Source organism: Nerophis lumbriciformis, linkage group LG28 (assembly GCF_033978685.3).
Source record: "Nerophis lumbriciformis linkage group LG28, RoL_Nlum_v2.1, whole genome shotgun sequence".
NCBI classification, from domain to species: Eukaryota; Metazoa; Chordata; class Actinopteri; order Syngnathiformes; family Syngnathidae; genus Nerophis; species Nerophis lumbriciformis.
This window is the reverse complement of record NC_084575.2, coordinates 15,830,919-15,845,634: the sequence shown is the minus strand read 5'-3', so window position 1 is coordinate 15,845,634 and position 14,716 is coordinate 15,830,919. Positions and strand designations below refer to the sequence as shown.

The following is a 14,716-nucleotide window of genomic DNA, read 5'->3' as shown; positions in this document are numbered from 1 at the left end:
AAGATCACGGGTACAAGCGGCCGAAATGAGTTTCCTCCGCCGAGTGGCGGGGCTCTCCCTTAGAGATAGGGTGAGAAGCTCTGTCATTCGGGGGGAGCTCAAAGTAAAGCCGCTGCTCCTCCACATTGAGAGGAGCCAGATGAGGTGGTTCGGGCATCTGGTCAGGATGCCACCCGAACACCTCCCTAGGAAGGTGTTTCGGGCACGTCCGACCGGTAGGAGGCCACGGGGAAGACCCAGGACACGCTGGGAAGACTATCTCTCCCGGCTGGCCTGGGAACGCCTCGGGATCCCCCGGGAGGAGCTGGACGAAGTGGCTGGGGAGAGGGAAGTCTGGGCTTCCCTGCTTAAGCTGCTGCCCCCGCGACCCGACCTCGGATAAGCGGAAGAAGATGGATGGATGGATGGATGGATTTTTCAGGGTCTTCTAATTTATTTTTAATTTATTCTATTCAATTGTATAATTATGTTGGTATTAGTGGTTATTTTGCACTTTAAATATAACATTTTGTTTTTATTGGATTTGTTGAGGTAATACTCTTATGTTGAAGGTTAAAATGTATGTAACCAATTGGTTAATAATGGGTCAGTTTTTCCTATATCTACTCTTGCTGACTATTGTTTCCTGTTTTAACACTACAACACCAGTAACAGTAACATCACTTTATCAAGCCTTTTCTAACATTCCACACAATAAAATAAGGAATAAATATATGTAGGATTCGTGCCTATATATCGTATCGTATTGATATCGGTATCGGCCAATACTCAAGGCTACAATATCGGTATCGTATCGGAAGTGAAAAATTTGTATTGGGACATCCCTAATTTTCACAACAAAGTTCTAAAGCTTAGTGATATATAGAATAGAATAGAAAGTACTTTATTGATCCCTGGGGGAAATTCAGCAAATATCAGATTGTAAGTGGGGTTTTTTTGTACCCTTTGCGTTCATATTAAACTGTTTGTTGCATTTTTGTTGCGTTTGACTTGATTGTCAAAAATGTCGATTCGAAGGTGGTGTGACATTCATATTTTGTCAATATTCAGTGTTTTATCGTTCATAGAAAAATGTGAAATTCCATTACGTTTTTTAAGGTTGGTCTGTCAAACCGTTTTTAGCATTCAATCAGACATTATTGTGAGGTTTTGTATTAGTGTTCCTAAAAACAGATATACCGGCCCCCAGACATATTTTTTTCTCTAAAATGTGGGCCCCGAGTCAAAATAATTGCCCAGGCCTGCTCTAAATGATCAGCTCTCCTTCCAGACTGATGTAAGATTTTAAGATCGGGAACTGATCATAACTAGACGTTGATATCGACAATGTGATTGCCCCCTTTTGGTGGAAAACTACAACCGTGGTAACTTCCTTCCACATGCTCCAATCTTCCTAAATTTTTTTGATTGGGAATGACATGCATGCGTCATGCATTGCAGCCAACTTGCATGAACCCCGAGCTGCACGAGGGTGCGAGGGCCCATTCAACGCTGCTTGCAGCTTTAATTTTTTAATTGATTTAGTCCCTCTTATCGCGATCTTCCTGACAATGCTAAAATGTAAACTATTGTGACCTGCACATCAATGCAGTTTCTATGCCGCTGGACAAAGCTCAAACAAAATCTCGTTGTTCATGACTTAAGTGTTATTATAACAATGACAATAAAGGAATTGATTGATTGATTGATTGATGAAAATTAAAATCCCTAATTTCTACCCATTTTTCCTGGGAATTGTCCAATATCCTGCAATGCCAATGACAGGTATGATGCTGCGACTGACACTTTATTTGTGTGCATACCAGAGGAAGAGAACAATGACTTCCTGGTTGTGTCGAGTTCGGGCCAGACGTGGCACTTTGAAGCCCAGAGTGTGGAGGAGAGGGACTCCTGGGTCCAGGCCATCGAGAGCCAGATCCTGGCCAGCCTGCAGCTGTGCGAGAGCAGCAAAAACAAGGTTAAAAAAACGCAGAAAATGGATACGAGTGAAAGATGATGATTGTGTGGCGCTAATATCTGCACTGCAGCAAGGACACATCCTTGAAGGAGGTGTTAAACATTTAAATTTCCCTCAGCAGCACTGAAAGGTCAACTCAACTGCAGTTGCATTAAAAATTATTGCATCTTTTTTTAAGGAAATACTGTATGTAGTAGTTATTTTGGGAAGAAGTCGGGTGTGCCCGGACAAAAAGCTAACATTGAAGTATTTTTTTTTTTTTACAGGTTCGCAAAAACAGTCAGAGTGAGGCAGTGGCTCTGCAGGCTATTCGCAACGCTAAGGGCAACAGTTTTTGTGTCGACTGCGACGCTCCAAGTTAGTGACCACCCACATGTTTACTTGTTTTCTCTTTTTTTCATATAAACACCGAGTGTGCAATAGAAACATGCCATCCATTGATTCATGGGTCATCATCATTCTCACACTCGAGTGCAGGCGGACAAAAAATACAGTTTTATCAGAGAGACGGCACATTTACCAAATTGCATGTCGTGAGTTACAAGCACTGCTTTCATCTCATTTTCCCACCGAGTTAAAATTGGGTCACTGTGATGTGAGAGGAATGCTGATTTTCTTTAATAAAGACCAAAACATCTGCCTTCTAATGGTAATTTAAAAAAAAAAAAAAAGAAGAATAGCATAGCCTATATCAGTGGTTCTTAACCTTGTTGGAGGTCCCGAACCCCACCAGTTTCATATGCGCATTCACCGAACCCTTCTTTAGTGAAAAATAAAATGTTTTTTTTCAAATTCAAGACAAAGTTATATGTTTTTGGTAACACTTTAGTATGGGGAACATATTCTAAGTAACAAAGACTTAATTTAGAGTTTTTTGGACACTAGGGGAACATATTCTAAGTAACAAAGACTTAATTTAGAGTTATTTGGTTAGGGTTAGGGTTAGGGCCAGGGTTAGAGGGTTAGGGTTATAATAAGGCCATGCCAAATAAGGCATTAATAAGTTCTTAATAATGACTAGTTAAGAACCAATATGTTACTAATTTGCAACTAATTAATGGTGAATATGTTCCCCATACTAAAGTGTTACCATGTTTTTTTACTGGTGCACAAAATGAACCGTGCATGAACATCACCTTGTTCAAACAACAAAACCAACACAGTGCATAAACTCACAACAAATTACACACCTGCAAATCAGTCTGACTTCTGCTGTTGCCGTATCCTTAATACGCCGATAGGGAGAAGTTTTTATTTACACGATGAGTCGGGTGTGTCTCGACCTACGCCGAACCCCTGAGCCCGACTCACCGAACCCCTAGGGTTCGATCGAACCCACGTTAAGAACCACTGGCCTATATATATATATTCAATTTTAATTGGCCTTGACACATTTGCATGTTGTTGTAACAGACAGGAGGTGGGAATAATGTCAAAAAACATGAAAGGCAAAACAAATACGCTACGTTCCTCTGTCATTTTTTATAATGTCCCAAACGAGACATAGTAGATGCTTGCGAGCACTTTTACATTTCAGTCATGTCCGAGAGTCCAAAAGTATTTTCTCTAGATGTGTCACTAAGGATAGGTATGGCTTACATTTCAACTGATACAAGAACCAAATCAGTATTTTTTTTAAATAATGGAAATTACACATTTTTGTTATTCATTAAAAAAAATCATTTTTAGGCAAGGCAAGGCAACTTTATTTGTATAGCACTTTTCATACACAAGGCAGACTCAAAGTGCTTCACAGACAACAAAGTGAAATGAAAGAAAATAAAAGCAAAATTAAAATGCAGACAATAAAAATAAAAACAGTGCGGACGTTAAAAGATTTAGCTGAAAGCTAAGGTGAGCATAAAAGTTTTCAGTCTACGGTAGTTTTAAAAGTAGTTGGAGTTGGGGAAAGTCTGACATCTTCAGGAAGTTTATTCCAGCTATTTGTTGCATAGTGACTGAATGATGCTCTCCCTTGATTTGAGTTTACTCTGGGAACCGCTAACAGATTGGTCTCAGAAGATCTTAGTGATCTAGAGGGCTTATATAGTGGGAGCATATCGGTGATATACTTCGGCCCTAGACCATGTAGTGATTTATATGTGAGCAGGAGGATTTTGAAATCAATTCTCTGATGTACAGGGAGCCAATGTAAGGATTTAAGAATTGGTGTAATGTGCTCACATTTTTTGGTCTTTGTTAGAACTCTAGCAGCAGCATTCTGAACAAGCTGTAGCTGCCTGACAGTTTTTTTGGGAAGACCTGCAAGGAGACCATTACAATAGTCTAGCCTACTGGTAATAAAGGCATGTACAAGTTTTTCTAAGTCTTGAGCTGACATGAGCCCTCTAAGTCTTGTTACATTTTTGAGGTGATAGTAGGCCGATTTTGTTACTGATTTGATGTGACTGTCGAAATGTAAATCAGAATGTAAAATAACCCCAAGATTTCTGGCTTTATTTGAGGTTTTCAGGGACAGTGATTGAAGGTGTTGGATGACTTTAAACCTTTCTTTTTTAGCACCAAAAACATTTATCTCAGTTTTATCTTCATTTAGTTGTAGGAAATTTTGGCACATCCAGTGTTTGACTTGCTCAATGCACTGGCACAGAAGATCTATGGGGCGATCGTCATTTTAGATTTTAGATTTAGATTTAGATTTATTGGTCCCCTTGGGGAAATTCATTGTCACTGCCGTACATTTAAACAATAGACATTACACATCACAAAAAAAATAACAAAAAGACATCATACATGACCAACACACATTTACAGGCTTGTCAGACAGGTCGGCCGGGCCTGCTGTTTAGGGCGGCAATAGCTGCAGGGATAAGGCTTTTTCTGAGGCGGGCCCTCCGGAATTTGATAGTTCTGTACCTGCGCCCTGATGGTAGTGGGATGATGTATTGGTGTAGTGGGTGAGTGATATCCTGGACTATTGTTTTTGCCAGTCGGGTGATGGACCTGTGGTTTAAGTCTGAAATGTTGGGTGTGGGTAGGCCAATGATTTTAGCTGCTATGTTTGTAATGCGTGTGAGTTTAGTCCGGTTGGTTACAGAAAGCATGGTGAAAAAACATGTGGAACAGTACAGAAGGATGGGTTGAACAATGCTTTGGTAAAATAATAACAGGAGATGAGGTGCAATGTATAGTCCTTTAAGTTTTTGGATGGCTGACAGTCTTTGTTGACTTCTTTTTTGAATTTGGTGATAGCGCTACATAGATTTGGGTGTCATCGGCATAGCAATGATGGTCAATGTTATTATTTTGCATGATTTGTCCTAGTGGGAGCATATAGATGTTAAATAAAGTCGGCCCCAAGATTGAACCTTGGGGGACTCCACACGTTACGTTGGTTGGTTCTGATACAAAGTCACCAATTACATAATTTTGTGACTTTCAAGTTGAACAGACAAGTCATTTAAATTAGGGCTGTTAAATTATTTTTCTTTAAAATTAGATTGATCACATTTAGAAATTTTGATTAATCATGTTTAATCACAGGTTATTAATCACTTGCGTAATTTGCTGAAGAAAGGACTTCAATAGTGGTACACAAATGCAATTTTATTGTGAGAATGTCATCCAGGAACGTTTTAAACGTTTTACTTGAATACATGCCATTTATTTGCACAAAACTTGGTAACAGTTTTTACCTAAAGTTCTTTCAGGCGGTATTTTAGACTGAAATTTGCCAGTGAGCACATCAGTCAGAGTCTACTCACTCATTTTTGTACTGATGTATGCATTGATCTGATCACTGACCATACGGCGGTTAAGGCAGGGGTCGGCAATCCAAAATGTTTAAAGAGCCGTATTGGACCAAAAATTAAAAAAATCTGTCTGGAGCCGCAAAAAAATAAAAGCCTTATATAATTCTTATAATGATGTTGAAATGTAATATTTATTCTACACCTTTTTGCAACATTGGAAAACATTAGTAAAACTGAGGCTTAAAGGGGAACTGCACTTTTTGTTTTTTTTAATTTTGCCTATCGTTCACAATCATTATGAAAGACATGACGACGGATGGATTTAAAAAAAAAAAATTCTAACTTGTAAATTAATGTAAGATTAACGTAAAATACTTTCTTGTTTTGTAATGTTGATGCTCGTAATTCCGGGGGTTGTGAAGGCTACACTTTGGACACCCCAGGCTTAGCATATATTAACCTACGTTGGATTGGTGTTAGACGACTATGACTAAAAAAGCAAATACAGTCGCCAAAAGGCTGAATGGGGGAAAACTTGTACCTGCCAGACGCGCTGGCTTGTCCAAAAATGATCGCTTCAATGTTGTTGCATTTTAAATATTTATTTTCTTGAAAACAATGGTGAACAAACTTTTCAAACTAAATGCGATTAAAAATACATGCCATCCAAATGCATTATATCAATGTGTTCTTTCAAACTAATAGCGGTCAGCAAAGTATGACATCCCCTGTCACCCTCTCATGTGGTCAATGAGAACACCAGGTGAAGAGCTGATATCACTACTGCTGACATACCACACCCCCCACCTGACTTATATCCCCGCCAATCACCAAATGACGAGCCAATCAATTGTGCAAAGAAAGTACTTTTTTTTTGCAAAAAATATATATATATATTTTTATATTGCTCTTTCTTATTTTTGGTATAAACATTATTATCTAGACTCCCGAATTATTGTTTTTGTTTTGTTTTTTGTTGTTACTATTTTTGTATTACAACATTTTATTATTGATTGCGTAGTACTGCATTGTAATCTTTTGTTTTGTGATTATGTGATGTTTTTTTGCCTGGACCCCAGGAAGAATAGTCTCCACTGCGGTGTAGACTAATGGGGGTCCTTAATAAACTAAAATACACCACAGATAATACAAATAACATTAGCTGGCACCTACAATTGGTTTTAGCATTTATTTAATGCAAAAAATTAATTAAGGTTCCTCTCGCCACCCATTAATTCACAAATTAATTAAAAGGACTCAAAATGAGACTAAGTAATCCACAAAGTCAGGAAAATTGCCTAGAAGTGATGGGACAACTAAACAAATGCTCCCAAATCCAGCACAAGTTCGAGTACACCTCAAATCTTTTAACGCCGAATAAAAGGCAGATTTTTTTCTGACTTTTTTTTTTTTCAAAGTGAAAACATGTCTTCAATAATTGTCAATAGGGTAACAAACATCTTGTTACCATACTTGCCAACCTTGAGACCTCCGAATTCGGGAGATGGGGGGGGGGGGGTTTGGGGGGCGTATTTGAGTTGCAGGTATCATACCCCTTTCCCTTCGAGCTTTTCTGGATGAAATGAAATTCTTTTTTCCAATCATTTTGGAACTTGCAAGCGTATTTCTTCTTCTTACTCGTCGTCACCATGTCTCTTCTTCGTTCTTCTGCTTCGTCTCCTTCTTGTTGTGTGTGCAGTTGTGCACTGAGCTCCAAAAGCCGTAGATGTTATTGTAGCGTCCCGGAAGAGTTAGTGCTGCAAGGGATTCTGGGTATTTGTTCTGTTGTGTTTATGTTGTGTTGCGTTGCGGATGTTCTCCCCAAATGTGTGTGTCATTCTTGTTTGGTGTGGGTTCACAGTAGGGGTGTGGGGAAAAATCGATTTGAATTCAAATCGGCATTCTCACGATTCAGTATCGATTCTCATTTTTCAAAAATTGATTTTCTTTTTTTTTTTTTATTATTAATCTATCCAACAAAACAATACACAGCAATACCATTACAATGCAATCCAATTCCAAAACTAAACCCGACCTAGCAACACTCAGAACTGCAATAAACAGAGCAATTGAGAGGAGACACAAACACGACACAGAACAATCCAAAAGTAGTGAAACAAAAATTAATATTATCAACAGTATCAATATTAGTTACAATTTCAACATAGCAGTGATTAAAAATCCCTCATTGACATTATCATTAGACATTTATAAAAAAAAATTAAAAAAAGAACAATAGTATCACAGTGGCTTACACTTGCATCGCATCTCATAAGCTTGACAACACACTGTGTCCAATATTTTCACAAAGATAAAATAAGTCATATTTTTGGTTCATTTAATAGTTAAAACAAATCTACATTATTGCAATCAGTTGATAAAACATTGTCCTTTACAATTATAAAAGCTTTTTACAAAAATCTTCTACTCTGCTTCCATGTCAGCAGACTGGGGTAGATCCTGCTGAAATCCTATGTATTGAATGAATAGAGAATTGTTTTGAATCTGAAAAATATTGTTTTTCAATCGAGAATCGCGTTGAATCGAATTTTTTTTAAATTTATAATCGAATTGTGACCCCAAGAATCGATACTGAATCGAATCGTGTGACACCCAAAGATTCGCAGCCCTAGTTCACAGTGTGGCGCATATTTGTAACAGTGTTAAAGTTGTTTATACGGCCACCGTCAGTGTGACATGTATGGCTGTTGACCAAGTATGCCTTGCGTTATCATTAATCCAGTTTATAGATCATACAACGTGTCAGCATTTCTTGACATCTTTGAGTAAAGACAATTGTTAAACCCGTCCAACGCTACATTATTATGTGATTGGGCCGGTACGCTGTTTATATGGAGGAAAAGCGGGCGCCTGGACAGCATGCGGTTGTTAAGGGGTGAAGGTTTCAGGTGAGAGAGGTCGTTAAAGGCAGTGTCTTTAAGGCACGCCCTCAATATTGTTGTCCAGGTGGAAATCGGGAGAAATTCGGGAGAATGGTTGCCCCGGGAGATTTTCGGGAGGGGCACTGAAATTTGGGAGTCTCCCGGGAAAATCGGGAGGGTTGGCAAGTATGCTTTTTACAGTAAAACAAAGCGTTCACACTTGCGTTGTTCCTCTCTCAAGATCCGACGTGGGCCAGTTTGAACCTCGGCGCCCTGATTTGCATCGAGTGCTCGGGCATCCACAGAAACTTGGGAACTCACGTGTCCCGCGTTCGCTCTCTGGATCTCGACGATCTGCCCCAAGAGCTCACGTTGGTCCTCAGCGCCATTGGCAACCACATGGTTAACTACATATGGGAGGCGCGCACAATGGGCCACCGTAAACCCACGCCTGATGCCACCCGGTAAAAAACACTGTCTACGACAAAGATTTCTACTTATGACATATTTCCATCCCTCATTTCTTGTTTTTGTTTTGACAGGGAGGAACGTGAGTCATGGATTCGAGCCAAATATGAGCAGAAACTATTTGTGGCGCCCTTGCCTCCTCCTTCTCCTAACGAGGGTCCAGACATCACGCTGTCGGGTCGTCTCCTGTTGGCTGTGATGGAGCACAACCTCCCTAAATTGCTGCTACTTTTGGCCCACTGCACCAAGGAAGACGTCAATGGCGCCCCCAGCATGACGCTCTCCTCCAGGTCGCTCCCGGCATTGCGGCTGCCCGGTTCAGCTCTTCACGCCGCCTGTCAGCAGGCCGATGTGGTGATGACACAGCTTCTTGTGTGGGTCAGTTTCTTTTTGATTTTTTTGTCCCCCAGCTGACTGGGATGTACACACACTCACAGAGTCTCAAAAGCACAAACACCATAACACACATTTACAGTATGTGGCATCGAAAATGTACCAGATAGTTTGTGTGTTCTGTTGTACTAGAAATATCCTTACTGCCCTTTTTTGCTGTATCATATATTGGCAGTGGCGGGCCGTGCGATTTCCTAATTAGTCCGACTTCACCTCTCATAATACCGTAATTTATCTTACCACATGGACTTGGCTGGAGATCCTAGTCCAGGGGTCGGCAACCCAAAATGTTGAAAGAGCCTAATTGGACCAAAAATACAAAAACAAATCTGTCTGGAGCCGCAAAAAAATAAAAGCCATATTACATACAGATAGTGTGTCATGAGATATAAATTGAATTAAGAGGACTTAAATGAAACTAAATGACCTCAAATATAGCTACAAATGAGGCATAATGATGCAATATGTACATATAGCTAGCCTAAATAGCATGTTAGCATCGATTAGCTTGCAGTCATGCAGTGACCAAATATGTCTGATTAGCACTCCACACAAGTCAATAACATCAACAAAACTCACCTTTCATGCACAACGTTAAAAGTTTGGTGGACAAAATGAGACAGAAAAAGAAGTGGCATAAAACACGTCCTAGAAAGTCAGAGAAAGTTATACATGTAAACAAACGGTGAGTTCAAGGACCGCCAAAATTAGTAGGACAAAACGGCGCTCGCCAAATACTCGAATCAGTGAAGCATGTTTAATATAAACAGTGTGCTTTGTAACAATTAGGGAGGTTTGTGTCATGTTTGTCCTCCTACATAAACCATATTAAAACAAAAAATAAAAAATTTTCCCCTCATCTTTTTCCATTTTTCATATATTTTTTAAAAAGCTCCAGAAAGCCACTAGTGCGGCGCTAAAAGCGGCTCTAGAGCCGCGGGTTGCCGACCCCGGTACTATACCAACCTTTTTGAAACCAAGAGCTACTTCTTGGGTACTGATTAATGCGAAGGGCTACCAGTTTGATACACACTTAAATAAATTGCCAGAAATAGCCAATTTGCTCAATTTACCTTTAACTCTATGTTATTATTAATAATTAATGATATTTATCTTTGTGGAAACACTGATCATCTTAATAATTTCTCACAATAAATATATATAGAAACATAAATATCAATATGCAACACTTTATTTTTATATTTGCACATTTTTCAAATTGAACATTTTCAAATGATCACTTCTAAGACAGTCTTGTGAAATCACAATATCCCATTTTAACTAGCTCGCCACTAACATTTTTTAACAAATCATGAATTACTTTGCACCATGTTTGTACAAATAATAACTCATGTAAAATACAAAAGTCAACTCTCAAATTTTTAAATAAATCATGTCACACTTTGAACTGGACACCACAGTGACGTGCGGTGAGGTTCATGGCTGGTGAGGCACTGACTTCATCACAGTCAGATTTACAAACATATGAACCCTAAAGAGTATCTTATTCACCATTTGATTGGCAGCAGTTAACGGGTTATGTTTAAAAGCTCATACCAGCATTCTTCCCTGCTTGGCACTCAGCATCAAGGGTTGGAATTGGGGGTTAAATCACCAACAATTATTCCCGGGCGCGGCGCCGCTGCTGCCCACTGATCCCCTCACATCCCAGGGGGTGAGTAAGGGGATGGGTCAAATGCAGAGGACAAATTTCACCACACCTAGTGTGTGTGTGACAATCATTGGTAATTTAACTTAACTTTAACTTTACACATACAAACTGTAGCACACAAAAAAGCACATTTAATAAAAAAAAACGTTATTATGGTCTTACCTTTACTTATAAGTGCGGGAACAGTGGTGTTCGTGTTGGAGGAGTTGTGAATGAATGCAATATGAAATCCGTGCTGTAGTCTGCAGGTGTACCTAATGTTGTGTCCCTGTAGTCGTTCACGGCTCCTACGGCGCGAGCAATGTTGTTTTTGCACTTTTTGGCTTCTTGTTAAGTGACTTTTTTTGGGTGGATTCGGTCTTGCACGTGGAGGGTTTGGGTGTGGGCTTTGGTTGGTGTGGCGCTCCCGTCGGGGGGTGCATTCTGCGGCGGAGATGCAATAACCGGCACCAGGAGGCGGGATTACGCGAGCCTCACACAGTGCGTCTTCGCAGCAGTTTTATGATTGCTCAGCACAAGAAATACGTTACACACATACAGTTGTTGACAAAATACACTGTACATTATATACCTCAGCTAACTAAACTATGGAAATGTATAATATTGTTCATATAGCAATACGGTCTCACTGCACAGCAGGCCAGCAGTTAGCCGAGTCCGCAATCCATGGTGAGGCACAATTGAGTGACGTGCCTCAACTGGCTGCTGACTCACCGCACCGTCTCTTCTCAGTATTTGAACGGCAAATGTGAAAATTCAGCGATTTTGAATAAAAATAATCTAAAACTGGTGAAGTTAAACGGAAAATAACTTTATAGTATAATCACTGGATACATATAACAATTTAATTTTTTTTTTACATTTTTTTTTCTTTCCATGACTGCTCGTCACTGGGACACCAAATCTGTTATCTGTTTCTTCGTCATTTAGTGAAGACCAAGTTTTTAAAATATTTTCTTGGATTTTCAAATTCTATTTGAGTTTTGTCTCTCTTAGAATTAAAAATGTCGAGCAAAGCGAGACCAGCTTGCTAGTAAATAAATAAAATTTAAAAAATAGAGGCAGCTCACTGGTAAGTGCTGCTATTTGAGCTATTTTTAGGACAGGCCAGCGGGCTACTCATCTGGTCCTTACGGGCACCGCGTTGGTGACCCCTGCTATACAAAAACCCACTTGCACACTACTGTTCATTGAAACCCCTCAATAGTGTACAAAAGGGTCTATTTTTCGGCGCATTTAACATTCAATAAACCCACTTCAGCAATTAAAACATATCTTACGTGGTACTGTCATAATTAAAAGATATGTATAAAACAAATGAAACATGAAAATATAAAGAAATAAAATATTTTAACTCACAATTTGTAGGAACCATTCGATGCTGTATAAGCCAGTGATACCGTCGTAGTCAGTTGATTCGCTGTTGTGCCAAAATGTGTTTGCCTGCCAACAAATTATTACCTTCGCGGGAGCGCGCACCGGTCGCTAAACCTGCATTGCTTGGCTTCGTCTGTCCACAGCGGCTTACTAGGTGTAAGACAAATACTTTATCTTCGTGGTTACCGGTGAGCTTTCCGTGGCTTTCTATGACTCGTATGGTTCCAGTGCCACTTCCTGTTTTGGCAACTAGCGATTGGATACTCACTTTGTACTCCCAAAGTGAGTATCCAATCACAGCATTAGGCCAGCGAGAAGGCCTTACTGACAACAACTCGTGATCTGATTGGCTATCGCAATTGTCCATCACCTCTATGTGTCCGTTCACTTACAGCGCACAGACGCCCGCATTGTTGATTCTGAAGGCGACGGGCAGATTTCGTACAGCCTGGCAACATAAGCTATCTGAATTCTGATTGGATACAAACTCTAAACTAAAAACAACAGCATTGGAAGGAGCATAATATGACATGAAGAGAATATAAATATGTTTAGATATTTAGGGAAAGTATACAAAAAATTAGTTTTATCTTTAATTAAAGTTTTAAAAAGTTTCTTATATTAGCGGCAGTTTCGCACCGGGATGTTGTGTAATGAGATATTTGCACAGAAAGATTTTGTTAAATGTTTATTTACATACCTTAATTGTTTCAAACAGGTGCCTGTAACACGGCAGTAAAACGGCTGATCAAACAAAACAAAAAAGTCATTGATGTCTTTATTCATCCTTTATCAGATAACAATCTCCTCTTTTAATACGGTTCAAAGTGTTTATCAGGATTCTTCTTCCTTGTGCTTTGTAAACACTTTGAGTTTAACCCGTTTCTTAAAGTACATCATTTTAGTACATTTTTTGATTTCTTTGTCTAATCCATTCCATAATTTAGTCGTTAGCGATAGTAATGTGCACAATCACTGATTTTCTTTCCGATCCGATACCGAGTAAAATTCAGGCTGGTATCAGCAACACCGATCCGATACTGAAACGTTGTGTAAATATACCTAATGTGTCTGCATTTTTTTTTTTTAATTTTAAGTTGTGTGTTTTCAAATAATAGCATATAAAAACAACAGTAAAAAATTTAAGAAAAAAAAGAGTAAAAAATTGGAATGTAATGACAAAAAGCTAAAAATGGCTAATAATTAATAATAATCAGTGTTGGGTTAGTTACTGAAAACCAGTAACTAGTTACAGTTACTAGTTACTTTATTTCAAAAGTAACTCAGTTACTAACTCAGTTACTTACACCAAAAAGTAATGCTTTACTGTGAAAAGTAACTATTTAGTTACTTCTTTTTTTCTTCTTTTTTTTTTAAAGCTCCCATTAATGCCCTTTTAGCCTTCATTTCAGTACTGTTATTGCACTGGAGAATAATACAATCTGTTGATCAACTTGACATGCATTTTTATTTCCCTTTTAACATAATTAATGAAAAACAGTGCAACATAAAAAGGCATTCCTCCTTTCTTTAAACTTGGACCAATGACCATTAATAAAAAACAAGTTAAAGTGCAACATAAGAAGGCACATTAAGCCTGACATCTGGAGTGATGCTGCTGTCTTCCACACTTGGAGCCATGGATTGTAGAATCCTTGTTTTCAGTGGCAGGATCATTGACACAGATGGTGAAGTTTTAGTGCTCAGTAGAGATGTAACACTTTTGAGGGGTTTAAGCACCTGGAGGACCTCATCTGCCACTCTCACATCATCATCAGACAGGGTGACATTTGTCTTCAGGGTGTTGTGGGTCAATGCAGAGTATATAGCTGCCTGCTGCTCCAACATATCATAAGTGGAGTTCCACCTCGTTGGGACATCATGTATCAGCTTATGATTAGGCAGCTTTAGCATTTCTTGCTTTGTCTTAACCACATGAGCAGCTGTTGTGCTTGGGTGGAAGTAGGACTTCCTGATCCTCCCAAGGAGGCGCTCCATCCTATTGACTGAGATTCCCTTCTGTGATGCCAAATTCACTACATGTGCAAAGCACCTATCTGTGGTCCCAGTCCTGCCTCATTCACTGTAATTATTTGATTTTTGGCATTATCACGTGTGACTGGGATATCTTTATCTTCCATTCCTCCACTGCTTGTGTCAGTACCTGCGCAAGGTGACTCTCGTAGAGGGGGCGTGTCTTCTCATCTCCCAGTCTGCTGTGATGAAGTGAGCGCTTATAGTTCCCCTGGACGTC

At 39.3% G+C, this 14,716-nt stretch overlaps 1 protein-coding gene across 2 annotated transcripts in view; it reads left to right on the top strand.

The window, feature by feature from the left end:
• LOC133570901 (arf-GAP with GTPase, ANK repeat and PH domain-containing protein 1-like) overlaps positions 1-14,716 on the top strand; it is an 88,485-nt gene that overhangs the window by 68,653 nt on the left and 5,116 nt on the right. For both annotated transcript variants that reach the window (XM_061923718.1, XM_061923717.1), the window contains exons 16-19: positions 1,806-1,957; positions 2,224-2,314; positions 8,794-9,016; positions 9,095-9,398. In XM_061923718.1, coding sequence (XP_061779702.1) covers positions 1,806-1,957; positions 2,224-2,314; positions 8,794-9,016; positions 9,095-9,398 — 770 coding nt within the window. The remainder of the gene's footprint in view (positions 1-1,805; positions 1,958-2,223; positions 2,315-8,793; positions 9,017-9,094; positions 9,399-14,716) is intronic.